The sequence below is a fragment of the Perca fluviatilis genome, chromosome 4, assembly GCF_010015445.1.
Source record: "Perca fluviatilis chromosome 4, GENO_Pfluv_1.0, whole genome shotgun sequence".
Classification (NCBI taxonomy): domain Eukaryota; kingdom Metazoa; phylum Chordata; class Actinopteri; order Perciformes; family Percidae; genus Perca; species Perca fluviatilis.
This window is the reverse complement of record NC_053115.1, coordinates 29,725,512-29,739,299: the sequence shown is the minus strand read 5'-3', so window position 1 is coordinate 29,739,299 and position 13,788 is coordinate 29,725,512. Positions and strand designations below refer to the sequence as shown.

Here is a 13,788-nt window from a genome sequence, read left to right as displayed (position 1 = left end):
CAGCTGCAAACAGAGAATAAGCAGCTTGATTTCAATCATTTTCAAAGGAAACCTGCTGCACAGTGAGGCATCAGAGGTGCAAAGCAGCTCGCTGATGTTGAGAAATGGATGAACGTGTCTTACAGCGAGGAGGAGCAACACCTCAGACAAAAGTAGTAAAGTGTGAGAAGTTATTTTGAGCCAACCATTTTGAATTTGAAACAGCTTTGATCGACACTTCTTTAGAGCCAAAAAGCTCAACAATCTATAGTATGGTTACAATATCTAGGGCACTTCTGTGTTTCTGTGCTAGAGGAACATTGCCGAGATCATTAAAACAAGCGCAAATTGGCAATAGCTGCGACCACGTAGACTCATGCATTCACACACACACAACCATAACTCACACGTGACCTCCATGGCAAATTTCAGCCTCTTAGGGCTAAAAAGAAATGTGGCCGCCAAAGGGTGTGGACATTTCTATGGACAAACAAAGCGAGCTCTAGAGCTGCTCGTCACAGCTGATGAAACTACGAAATGGTAGAGTGAAATAGACAGTCAGAGCGTTATCTACAGACAGACAGACAGACAGACAGACAGACAGACGACCTACTGTCAGAGGGGTTTTCAGCAGGGGGATGAAAGCCGTGAATGGTCCGTTGTGACTCAGCAGCAGTGAACAGCCTTTCTCTGAAAACACACACATATACCAAAGGTCAAAGGTCGTAGAGTAGAGGCAAGTAGAAGTAGTCTTATTTTACAAATAATGTTAAAGACATAATTCTGTGGTGTCACTGTTTTTTCAATGAATACAGTTTTGGTCGTAATTGTGCTTTCATAAATATAATCCAGAAAGAAAAATTATAGTTTGGTCTTATCATATTATATATATCTAATCATATTACCAAGTATAACAAACATTTTTTACAGTGTATTTGTGGTTATTTTACCAAACATAGCAACGGCGCCGGTCAGATTTTCTCTCTGGCTTCCACTCCTGTCCAGCTCTATCAGCCGCTCCATCAGGTTACCATAGCAACGCCATCCGTCACCAATCCGACCCGCATCACATACACACCTGAGAGAGAGGGGGAAACTAATGACACTACTGTACAAAAATACACACACATTCAGACAAACTGACAAAAAGCTAAAGATAGAGTAACAGTGTCTAACTTTGGCTAGTCTTGAGTCTGAATTGTATTTTCAAGATAACTGCCTGACATCCGGCGTGTGTGCCATATATTTGGGATTTTGGTTATAGATCTGGTTACAGGTATAGGTCTAATTCTAGAGAGCAACATAGAGAAAGAGAGAAGCCTTGTTGGAGAGCAAGAGAGAAAGACAAAGAAAAACAAAGAAACTGGCTCTGGGTCTATTTCTGGTTGTAGTCCTTGTCTAGTTCTAGTCTTGTGTCTAGATCTGGATCTAGCTCTAATTCTAGAGAGCAAAAGACAGACAAAGTGTTTGTGTGTCTGACCTGGCCTGTCCATCCAGTTTAGTTTGACAGTCAGCTGTGGGGTCACAGGTGTCTGCTGAGCAGGCAGAGACCAGCTGACAACCAAACTCAGCGTTGCCACCTACAGGGGACATGCCATGCATACACTCGCAGCTGGACTGCGAGACAAACAGACAGAGAAAGATTCAAGATTTAGCTCTGGTTTCGATTCTGGACTTAAAGGTGCAATATGTAATATATTTACTGTATTTAATCAAAAAAATCACCACAATGTGTCATCAGATATTAAGGAAACATGCTAAGCTGAAATACTATGTTTTGTGACAACAATGCTTTAGCCAGTATTTTCTCTTTTTGAAATTTCCGTTCCGTGACGGAATGTCTGTTTGTGTTTTGGCCTGTGTGTTGGTATCAACTGCCTATTTTGACAACCGGGTTGCCAGATATACCTGTAAAAACACAAAGTAGTACAGCCATGGAAGCAGCAAACAAACGATCAGGATCAATGGATTCATTCTACCCGCCCTAAAAAAAGAAACTTGCCACCTTTCTAAACTGTTGCATAACCAGAGACAAGGTAAAACACGGGTAAATATTGGAGATGCATTTAAAAGATGGAGACAGCTTAGAGCCTAAAAGGACAAGGAGTTGACTAATTTCCTCCTAAAGGTAAGCATTGAGCTTCATTCATTTGTATTATGGCTAATGTAAGGATAGTAATTTTCATTAATTTCAACATTCACGTGCTCGCATTAAATTATATAGAGTACTCAAGTTAGTTGCTATCAAAAAAAAATTAGACACAGCCGGTGAAGTGATCCTGACTGGTGCTAACGCGGCCATGCTAATACACGCTAACTGCTAATGTAGGATCCATGACATATGCCAGAAACCGCAAGTTTGACTTCTTCATAATGGAAACATGCCATTTAACTTTGGCAAAACACCCCGCAGCCTGCATTGTTGGATTGGGACACAGTGTTCTCTACAGGTCGCTTTGCAATGTATGAAACGTTATGTTACGTTATTGTGGCTAACCTTACCATCGCCAGCTTCAAGGTTATGATATGTTGGAAAGCAAGATGATTCCCACTTTCTTACAAACTGGCATGCAACCATAATGTGTAATGTACTGACTGTACAGTATATAGACAAGCTGCGTAATGGGTCTGGAAGTAGTAGTACCGACAATCTCCCCCCTGCCAAAATTGTTCCCCTGCTTCTGTTCAGCAGGAGTAGCCGACAGACATTGACTGTGCCCTGGGTACAGACGACCGCGAGGTGGCGGTCTTTTTAGCGGATGTTGCAGTGATGTTAAAACGAGAAAATGGCAGTCGGGCACAAAGCTCGGCAAGGTTGCGGCCTTTTTAGCGGTCGTTGCTGTTACGGTTAGTCAATAAAAGGTGACTGTCAGCCGGGTACAGAGCTCCGGGAGAGCACAGGCTTTTATAACCGTCAGCATAGCAGCATCTAGCAACTCCGCTGCACTGTGGAGTAATGTCTGGCAATGCGAAACTAGCATCAAGCTAACATTGACAATGTGTGACATTGGATTTAGCTTTCTCAACCTGGCAACTCCCAATAACTTGGCTGGGGAGGAGAGGCCGGGGGAGACGACTCTTTTCAGTATTTTGAATTTGGACTCCAGCAGCCATTTTATACACTAGCTGTCATTATTACATATTGGACCTTTAATATTGGCTTGTTTATACTTGTTCTGATATCAACTCTCTATGTCGATTCTCTCCTGGTTCTAGTCAAGGAAGTCTGCTTCTGGAGGCATCCTAACCTTGTTGGGTCCTTTGAAGACACAGATGGTGGAGTTGATGGGACACCCTCCGTTGTTCACGGAGCAAGGGTTTTTGGGTATGCAGATCTTGCCGTCGCCCTCGTAGTCCGGCTTACAGGCGCAGCTGACCTTTGACCCCTGTGAGGAGCACTGGGCGTTGACGTCACAGTCCCTCGTTGAGCAAATACCTGAACAGGAAAACAAAGATCTAATTAAATTCAAACGAGCCTCTACATTTATGAAATCTCAAAAGCAATTCCTGCTTCTAGGATAAACAGGCAGTGAGAGAAAGGAATTCGTTCTGGGTCAAGGTCATAGGAGCGAAGAGAGAAACCTTTTTCTAGTTGTAGTTCTGGATTTGGTGCTGATCTAGATCTAGATCTACTGTATTTCTAGAGATAATTGGTGAATGTAACATACATGAAATACAGAATCCTGTTCCCACAAGACAAAAATATAAAGACAATCTCTCAGAACTTTGGAGACACCATCAAAAGTTGACAGATATTATCAAATATTGATGAATCACAGTTTTTTGTAAAGTTTGCCCTGAGCATGGCGCCAGAGGAAAGGTCAAGATGCTATCTACAGCAAATGAGTTAACACGCTGTATGGTGGCCATTTTAGGACATCCCAGACTCAGCTTGCTAATATCAGCTCTATACTCTCAGACTTAGCTCAACTTTCATCAGGCTAAGAAGAACTTTATTATTATACTATACTAGTTACTATGTTAGCAGTCTCAGCTCTGCTTGGAGCTGACTGCTAATATTAGCACTAACACAAACTGGGCTGATGAACCAACAGACCCAAAAACCCACAGCTTAAACTATAAGTTATGATCCAATAAAACAGAGAAATCTGAGATCACAGTTGAGTTGTGTGTTTACTTGCGCATTTGCCCTGTGGCGTCCTTCTGTATCCGGGCAAACATTCGCAGTCGGCGGCATCTCCTTCTCCTTTACAGTATGAGTAGGGGCTGCAGTTGCTGCACCTGGTACTCACTGCCAAAGACCCAGACACAACAGCAGCTCATTTAACATCATACAGACAGTCATAACAAACTGAAACTGCAATATGTGTCAAAATGCAGCAAAAACAATTTAAATAGTTCCAGGGTTATTTTATTTTTCTTCTGGTCTTCTGGTCTTAAACCATTTTATTTTGTTTAATATTATTTTTTTTAAAAGGATACCCAGTCTGACTGAGTATTCATGGATGGTATTTTATCCTAATGACATGCAGTAATGTGGGCTGATATATCTTTATATTGTTTATGTTATTATTTAATTCAGGATAATCCAGCAAGTCATGGTCTTACCTTGGTCACAGCGCTTCCCTGTGTACGGTGGCTGACACAAACACTGTCCATCACCATCTGGACCTTGATTACACACTCCATGGACACAGTCACACTCTGTACAGACACACAGACAGAGTAGAGTATAGAGTAACAACTGTGGGACATTCTTAACACAACAAGTTGGGTTTTTTTGACTGACGCTGTCATATATGACCACTTTTTTTTTTACCAGAGGCGAGATGTGAGAGAGCCTACCTTTATCACACTTTTCTCCAAAGATGTTTTCATTCTTACACTCCTGACAGGCAAAGCCCGAGAAGCCGTCCTAAAGAAAAAATACGACTTATAATTATTATTTTTGCAATATTAATACCAAGACAACCTAAATGAGATTTGTTTTTAAATAAACACACCAAAAAAACATCCAAAACTCCTGTCACAGACTTGAGCAGTGGTCATTATTGTCAATGGTTAGTTAAGGGCACTGTAAATGCCTATAAACCCCTATAAATGCATACAGAATATGGATATCTGAAGTCTTTGACAAACAGGTAGGATAGTCACAGTCAGACAGAATACTGACATCACAGACGCAAGTCCCGTTGCCGAGGTCTCCATCCAGGCAGGTTCCATGGAAGTTACAGGTCTTTCCTGACCAGCTGGGGCAGGCTACAGGGGACCGACAGATAGACAGACAGACAGACAGACAGACAAACAGACAGACAGGTAAAGAGATTCGATTAGGTGATTAGAAATGAATGCTACTCAATGTTTTTGGGATTCCAATTTGCTTCTGTTTAAAGGCAAGCGATCTTGCAGGTTTATGTATCACAATCACATGATTGTCATTTGTCCTATTGATTGGTTAGAGAGCCAGGAGGAGGATGGGAAACACTTGCAAGAAAGTGATGTAGATATAGCAAGAAAGCTATTTGTTGAGAGTGTCTTTTATGGGACTATGGTGCTTACAGTCTTATAACTAGTTACTTTTGTCATGTTAATCTTTCATTGGTAACACCTGCACAGTAATGTCACTCTTTGCCTCACTTTTCACTGTGAGTCACAGTAGTTGTAGTGCAACTAGTGCAATCTGGACATTTCACAGCTAAATGATTCACAGAAATTCACAGCAGCAGCATCAAAGGGTTGAATGAAATATTATTAATAGAATATATTTCAATTTCTATGGCTAACACACTGACTTATAATAAACGAGCTATACATCGTCTTCTTTCAGAAACTGGTCGTTAACAAGTTAACCCTCTATTTACAGAAAGAAGTTAACTTCTCTTCATACACACACAACTGACCGCACAACTAACGTTACTTCTTTCTACCTGTGACAGGAGATTAGAGCTGTGCTGTGAAGCGTCAATGAAAGGACCAATCAGAACTATAGAAAAAGCGAACAGTCCCACCTTAGCTATAATAAAGCAGCCTAACCCTCAAAAGGGAATAATACGGTGATTGTTGTCTCGATTAACCGATATAATGTCAGAAAATAGAGATAGATGTTTTTCAAATGTACTCAAATATATTGTTTTGTCTGACCATCAGTCCAAAATCCAAATACCGGACATAATGTGTGTGTGTGTGTGTGTGTGTGTGTGTGTGTGTGGCGCGTGCATGTGTGTCTTACAGACACAAAGGGGTCCCCAGGACTGTGGGCAGCATCGTGGCTGCATGAACCCCTTCACACAGATGTGCTGACATCCATCCAGCACCATGTCCCTGCCACCGATCTCCACCACGTAACTGCAGAACACAGTGAACATGAGGCGTAGGAACTGCTTCATTCACACAACATTACTACTAATACCACAAAACCACAGCTCACTACATTCATGACACATTTATGAAGCTAATGTTCGTGTGTGTTTTGGAAACAATCCTGCACCGATTTGGAGAACTGTGGTTATGTAACCTGGTGTGTACCTGCAGTTGGTCGGCCCCATATTGCTGAAGCCATGGGGGCAGCTGCTGGTGGAGACAGCAGCACAGGAAGTGCAGGAGGTGTGCACCTCCACCCTCTGTGAGATATCACACCGACCAGGAGCAGCAGTCTAAGGGAGCAGTGGAGACCATTCTATTACAATCTGATGCCACTTTTTCTCAACACCTGTTCTTCTGACACCAGACAATAGTGTATGTATCAGCCCAGCCCTGTTTTTAAATAAGCAACACTTTCTACTCAAACTTCCACTGATACTGTTAATAGCAGCAGTGGTAACACTGAATGTGATAATACCAATATGGTGGCAGCAGCATTATTAGTGAATGAATGAAAACTTTTCTTCTCATGTCATGAGCTTACAAGATACTAACAATACATAAATAGATAAAAGAAAACACAAGCACGCTAAGATAAGATACACCTTTATTGATCCCCAGCAGGGAAATTCAGTACATGTGATTCTAAATCCATATGTGTATTCAAACAAATGCTGAAGTTGACGCTCATATGCTATGTCGAACAGACTGAAAGACATTTTCAGGAAACTTAAATCTAAGACTTATACAAGTAGCAGCAACAGCAGCAGCGGCAGAAGTAGTAGTAGTCAAGTCATTTTGTTGATAAAACCAGTGGTTAAGAGCGTTTTATTACCTTCACCAAGGAAGTTATGTTTTCGTTTGTTTGTCAGCAGGACTACATAGGCCTTACTTGGCATGGGCCAAGGAAGAACCCATTACATTTTGGAGCGGCTCCGAATCACAAGGCGTGTACACAAATTGTTTTTCACTTTAGTTAACAGTTCGAGATAGGGCGATTTTGCTGCATTCATGTGGTGTCGGAGCAATTGGGAAAATGTTGAAAATTCACACTGCACTAACATCGTGAGATTAGGCATGCCTTGGCGGAGTCCTGTGTGAGTGCTCCTCTAGTTTTCATATAAATCAGATTATTATTATTGATGCGTAATAATAATATGTGTGTGTAAGCAGTATTTAAATGTAGCAGCTGGTTGAGGAGGAGTTAATTGTAACCACTTTGTATACTGTTGGGTAGTTCTATAAAAAAAAATCTATAAAAATGTATTATCTTTTATTTCTTGAATTAAATGTGTTTCATGTAAATTTTAACCTGCAAAGTAACTAGAAACTGAAGGTGTAAAACAAATGTAGTGAAGTAAAAAGTTTCTTTACTCTGAAGTGTAAAGTGGAAGTACAAGTACATCAAATCTGCATGCAAGTGAAGTACTTGAGTAACGCATGTTTACGCAAAAGTGTTTTAGTAGTGTGGCACACAGACAGTGAATGCTGGACAGACTGGGAATGTACTATAGCAGCCATGCCAGTTTTACTGGGATATGGACATGTGTCTGATTCACACCTCAAATCAAACTCATCGGCGGACCAAACCTAAAACCTGATGGTGTCGTCGGTTGGAATATTGATACATTACTTATCTCAGATTTACAGATACTTTTACTTCTACCCAGAACCAATTATATACAACAAGAATTATGTTATATTGTGTATTTTCTCTTTAAAAAGGGAAGAAGATACTGTGTGTCCTGAACGGTGTTTGGTGTTTTAAGCCCCCGACGTCGTCTTCCAGGCAGAGCTGCCTTGAAGGCACTAGGATTAGGCAATGGTTAGGGTTAGGGTTAGGGTTAAGGTTAGGTGTCTTGAAGTCGACGGTCGCAGCGCTGCCTTGAAGTCGACGTTGGGGGCTTAAAACACCATCGAGCGTCCTGAACTGAAAGGGAAGAATATCAGCATTAAGTTTTGTTCAGTTGAGGAACACCTGCCCACTACACAGCTTGGCCAGCAATCTGCTGCTTAATGAAGGACTGAGAGGCTGACTCTGGGTCAGATCTGTACAATGTCAATTAAGAGTCAGCATTATTGCCATATAAAATGAATCAAACTGAAAATGTCTCAACTAGGACGACAACATGATGCAGTAAAGCACCAGTTTCACTCTGATGTCTGTGGTCTGTGGCTGAATCAGCTCAGGACAGATGTCATCTCAATAAGGCTGAACAGGCAGTTGTTTGACTGATCCCTCTCTACACCTGACTAGAAATACACACTGGGTTGTCACTGATTGTTGGTTTGGAATTTCAAATTTGAAAAACAAATTGCTACTTTTCTGGAGATGTCAATTTTCTCATCAGTATCTTAATAGGAATAGGAGGAATAGACCATGCAGCAACAACACCAAGTTTTAATGGTTGTTAACAGCCAATGATTAAACCACAGTATGCAACTGCCTCATCTGATTAGTTAGGTTTTGTCTCAGACTTGGGAAGTTAGTTTGAATTTTTAGAGGAACACTCTGTCAATTTTACACCACAAAGTCAGGTTGCTACAGTTGCCATGGTTAACCTCAGCCTGTGAAAACAGTTGCAAAGTGTATTCTGTGGCTCTGAAGGAGCTTTGTCAAGTTTTTATAAAATAACCCTGATGATGTCACAGTGATGCCATCAGGGTTATCTCAGCTTGAATACAAAAAGCTTTCTTTAAGTGTGGAGTTTGAAAGATGTTGCCGTTTACCAGACAGTGAGGGCTAGATTTATCAAGCCGTTTGCGCCTGTTTCCAGGTGCTAATTGGTCACAAAGACGGACGTAACCGATGCGGGCTATTTACAAACAGGGCGCACTAGGTAATTAATATATTCCGTGGTATTTACAAAGACTGTCAGTAAGAGCGCGCCTCTATTCCGCGGGGGAAATTCTCCGCCTCTTAAAAGCAGGTCTAAACCAGCCGCAATCGAGTTCCTCGTAGACCTTTATGCCGCTGGTGAAATGGCAACAGTAATTTGAGCAAGACGAAGACATAGGCGAGGCTGAAAATATTTTAACACAAGAATCACACTTTGTCAGTGAACACAACATCATTTAGCGTTACAGATCAAGCAGCCATGCAATATTAGAGTTACTGGAAGAAATCAAAGATGACATTGAATCTCCCACTCAGCGTTCACATCCCATTCAAGCAGTTGTTAAACTCCTCACTACATTACAAATATTGGCATCAGGATAATTTCAAACAGTCATAGCATCAGCAGTGGGAATATCTCAGTCTGGTCTCAGCCGTATCATAGCACAAGTACTGCTTTGCTACAGCGCAATTTACGGTATAGTGGGCGGAGAAAGACGCTGATTGCCTGATGGGTGTCAGGGTTGATAAATACTACGCAAAATGTGGAAGCATAGCGTGCGCTATTACCGAACTCGCATAAACAGACGCAGCGCAAACTGCGCTAGTGTTAGTAAATCAGGCCCTGAGGGTCTAATGCAGAGACTCTAGTGAGTTGATCTGGGATCCAGTGTTTTTGGCCATAGCAGCATGACTCTATGGATGGCAATGTCAGGCAGTAAGTCAGTCCAACACTTTGGTTGAGGCTGAAAAGCCTCAACAACTATTCAATCGGTTACCATGAAATCTTTTCAAACATTCCCCAGAGGGTGCAACGTGCGTCTCATCGGAGTACCCAAATCTGCTGAGGGAACACGACCAACAATATTTTTCTCTAATCTCCTGGTGGATTTACTGGGCAAAGATGTGCTGGCTTCTCCCCCGGAGCTTGATAGGGTTCATCGTGCACTGAGACCCCGACCGGCTGAGGTGTGTGATAACCTGAGTGATAATTTGCTTCCACAAATTTCAGACCAAGGATATGGTAATTCGTGCTGTCCGCAAGAAGCGAGACGACCTAAAATATGATGGCAAGTCAGTGTACCTATACGATGATTACTGTCCTGAAGTGATGGACCAACGAGCTGAGTACAAACAAGTCATGGGTCAGCTGTTCAATCTCAAGCTCAAGCCGTCACTACTGTATCCAGCGCGACTGTTCATCAAGGCCGATGACGGGGAGAGACGGCGCCTCTTTTCAGTGAAGGAAGCTCAGCAGTTTTTGGCATCATACCAGAAATCCGGATCTTCGATGGCGACTGGTGACTGATCCCTACAACAGGCGATTTGCTACTCATGTTACTCTTATCTCTACTCCTTTTTTTTTTTTCTCTTCCTGGCATGCGTTTTTCTCTGATGCGTTTTCAGATAGGCTATTTTCTTTTCTGTGTGATGCTTCGTTGATATATACTTAATTTCATATATGTAATTTCAATCTAACCTACATTTCTAATGTCTTTTCTCCTTTTATTTACAAACACCTGTCTGTTTTTCCTTTTTTTGTCAAGCATATTACTCATATATATTACACTGTATAATCTTAACCCACCTTTGCCTTAATGGAAACTAGACAAACAATGAATAACATTTTCTTCATATCATGGAATGTCAAGGGGGCAAACCAACCTACTAAAATAAACAAGATTATTTCTCTCCTCCAATATTTGAAAGGAGATATAGTATTTCTGCAAGAGACCCAATTACATAGTGGTGAGATTATGTGCATCAAAAGGAGGAGGTTTAGCCAAGTATATCACTCCAAATTTGGTGCAAGAGCCAGGGGTGCTGCCATTTTGATCCAAAATAATATTCCATTTGAAGCAGATGATGTTATTGCAGATTTAAATGGCCGGTTTATTATTGTATCAGGGACACTCTGTCACATCAAAGTCGTACTAGCTAGCATCTATGCACCAAATTGGGATGATGAACAATTTAGGTCAAAGATTTTTACTTCTATTCCTAATATTGATACACACCATATTATCATTGGGGGAACGCTGATTTGGACAGATCTTCCCATAGACCGCATTCCCTTACGAAGTCTGCAAGCTGATAGCGTCTTTTGCAGAAGAGCTGGGCATGTCTGACCCATGGAGGCGTAAATTCCCTGAATTCTTTCTTCTCACATGTCCACCGCACCTTTTCTCGAATAGATTTTTTTCTTATAGATGACAGACTGCTGTCGAACGTTCTATCATGCGATTACCATAGCATTGTGATCTCAGACCGTGCTCCCACGTCACTAGACATAAACTTCCCCAATCACAACCGTGTTTTTAAACCATGGAGATTTAGAAAAGCGCAGACTGCCTGTCGCTGTTTTCCGTGTCATGCATATGCATTCACGGGAGGGTGAAGGGGAAAGTGGGAGTTTCCCATAAAGAGATGGGAGGGGAAGCGTAAAGTGCGCCTAATTATGTATTCCGCGGTGTGTACGAAAATCGCCCGTGAAATTTTTGCGGTGAAAATTCTCCACCTCTTGAAAGCAGGTGTAAACCTGGAAGCGGGTTTCCCCGCATATGCCTCCTGGTGAAATGGCAGCTTTTTCAGTTGAGTGAACACAAAGTCATTAAGCGTTACAGATTAAGCAGCCATGCAACATTACAGTTACTGGAAAAAATCAAAGATGACATTGAATCTCCGACTCAGCGTTCACATTCCATTCCAGCAGTTGTTAAACTCCTCGCTACATTACAAATATTGGCATCAGGATCATTTCAAACATAGTCATAGCATCGGCAGTGGGAATATCGCAGTCTGCACTCAGCCATATCATAGTACTTAACACTTTGCTACAGCGCAATTTACGGTATAGTGGGCGGAGAAATGTGCTGATTACCCAATGAACTGCAGGTTTGGTAAATACGACGTAAGCTGAAGTATCACAGCGTGCGCTTTCTGCGGGTTGGTCACGGCGCAGATAACGCTACATTCGCAAATGTACGTACATCTGGCCGTCTGAATTTAGTGATCCCCTGAGGTTTCCTCTAGCACCATCAGCAGGTCAAAGTTTTCACTTATTCACGGTTGACATCTACTTGATGGATTGGCACAATATTTTATACATATTTTCATGGTTTCCAGAGGATGAATCCTACTGACTTTAGTGATCCCCTGACCATTCATCTAGCGCAGAGAGCAGGTTGATGCATTTGGTTTTGAGTGAAATATTTTGACAACTATTGGATACATTTGCCATGAAATTTGGTTCAGACCATAGAAATAGAATGTGAGTAGAACGGACATTGAACTGTTTGCCATGGTCAGTTCAAGAGATTGTTGTTAGTTGTTATGGTGAAAACGCACGTCATCGGCGGACGTAAAGTGTGTCACAGTCACTAGTTTGAGAACCCTGTTTTCTTGATGACTTACCAATAGAAATATGAAAAAAATTTAATCCGGCAATCCTCCTCTCTAGCAGCAAGCCAACGGACATAGTGCACAAAAGATGCCTCTTCATGCTTCGTACTTCTCGACTGATTATTGGTCGCAATATTTCGCCTCGGTGACTCCGCGAGTTTCCACAAGTTGGTTTATACGAATGTTTATGTGAAAGTTATCCTGCTACAACGGTCACAGTTTTTTGCAATGGAATTGTAACGCATAAAAATGGATGCCGCTCTGATTACCCTGCCATGCTGATTTGGATGGGAATGCTTGTTCTAATTTCATTCTATTTCTATGGTACAGATATTCAAGAGGATATTCGAAATTCTTTGGTGATCCCTTGACTTTGTTTTCCCTTGATTTGTTTTGCCCAAAACTTTGGTTTACGACCAAAAACGTGCAAATCTAATAACATTCCCATCAACTTCAGCTGTACTTTGTGTTTTGTGCTAATTAGAAAATGTTAGCAGGCTGAACTAAGATGATGACAAACCAGGTCAATATCAGCTGCTCGGCATGTTAGCATTGTCACTGTGAGCATGTCAAATTATAATTTAAAGCTCTAAAGAGATTAAACAGATGAAACATTATCTCAGTGTAACAGAGTAGGAGGTGTGTTACCTGTTCTTGCAGTGAAGTTTGCAGGCAGAGCAGAATAAGAAGAAGCAGCAGCATGGCTCCAAGTGTCACATCCAGGGAGGGGAAGAATAAATCCACCAACCCAGCGTCCTCCCCAGTCAGTAGAAAAAGTAGGGAATGTTTTTTTAGGCAGCGTTGGATCTTGACATCAGTTTTTTCTTCTCACATCGATTCTAAACCTCAAACACAACCTGCTCTACAAACTACAGGAAAGAACACCCAGATAACAACATCCTCTGTGCAGGAAAAAGAAAACTATTAGAAAACAAAAGACCTCTGATTAAACAGTAATAGATGTATGGAAACTGAAAGCAACCTGCTGATGATAGACGCACAAACTGGAAATATAGGTCTAAGGTCTACTCATAAAATATAAAAAAAGTAAAAACTACTGTACAGGGTGGATCCAGGCAGTGTTGGGGATTATCAGCAGTAGTCTTTGCTCATTAACAATCACTGTTGTATAGGAGCTAACAAACGAATTACAAAAACAAATGAACTCTCAGCTATGTGTCCGGCGAGGCAGAGAGCAGCCACAGAGGCTGGAGCGACTGCTGGCGTCACGTCTTTTCCTCTCTAATCTA

The 13,788-nt window shown here is 41.6% G+C and overlaps 1 protein-coding gene across 1 annotated transcript in view; it reads right to left on the bottom strand.

Annotated features, from left to right (window-relative positions):
- stab1 (stabilin 1) overlaps nucleotides 1–13,788 on the bottom strand; it is a 111,955-nt gene extending 98,167 nt beyond the window's left edge. Inside the window, exons 1-11 of the mRNA XM_039797369.1 lie at nucleotides 13,187–13,788; nucleotides 6,466–6,593; nucleotides 6,170–6,285; nucleotides 5,114–5,199; nucleotides 4,786–4,855; nucleotides 4,549–4,644; nucleotides 4,118–4,231; nucleotides 3,228–3,415; nucleotides 1,460–1,596; nucleotides 930–1,057; nucleotides 593–669 (exon numbers count right to left, since the gene is read on the bottom strand). Of these exons, the coding sequence (XP_039653303.1) occupies nucleotides 593–669; nucleotides 930–1,057; nucleotides 1,460–1,596; nucleotides 3,228–3,415; nucleotides 4,118–4,231; nucleotides 4,549–4,644; nucleotides 4,786–4,855; nucleotides 5,114–5,199; nucleotides 6,170–6,285; nucleotides 6,466–6,593; nucleotides 13,187–13,240 (1,194 nt within the window). The 5' untranslated portion in view covers nucleotides 13,241–13,788. The remainder of the gene's footprint in view (nucleotides 1–592; nucleotides 670–929; nucleotides 1,058–1,459; nucleotides 1,597–3,227; nucleotides 3,416–4,117; nucleotides 4,232–4,548; nucleotides 4,645–4,785; nucleotides 4,856–5,113; nucleotides 5,200–6,169; nucleotides 6,286–6,465; nucleotides 6,594–13,186) is intronic.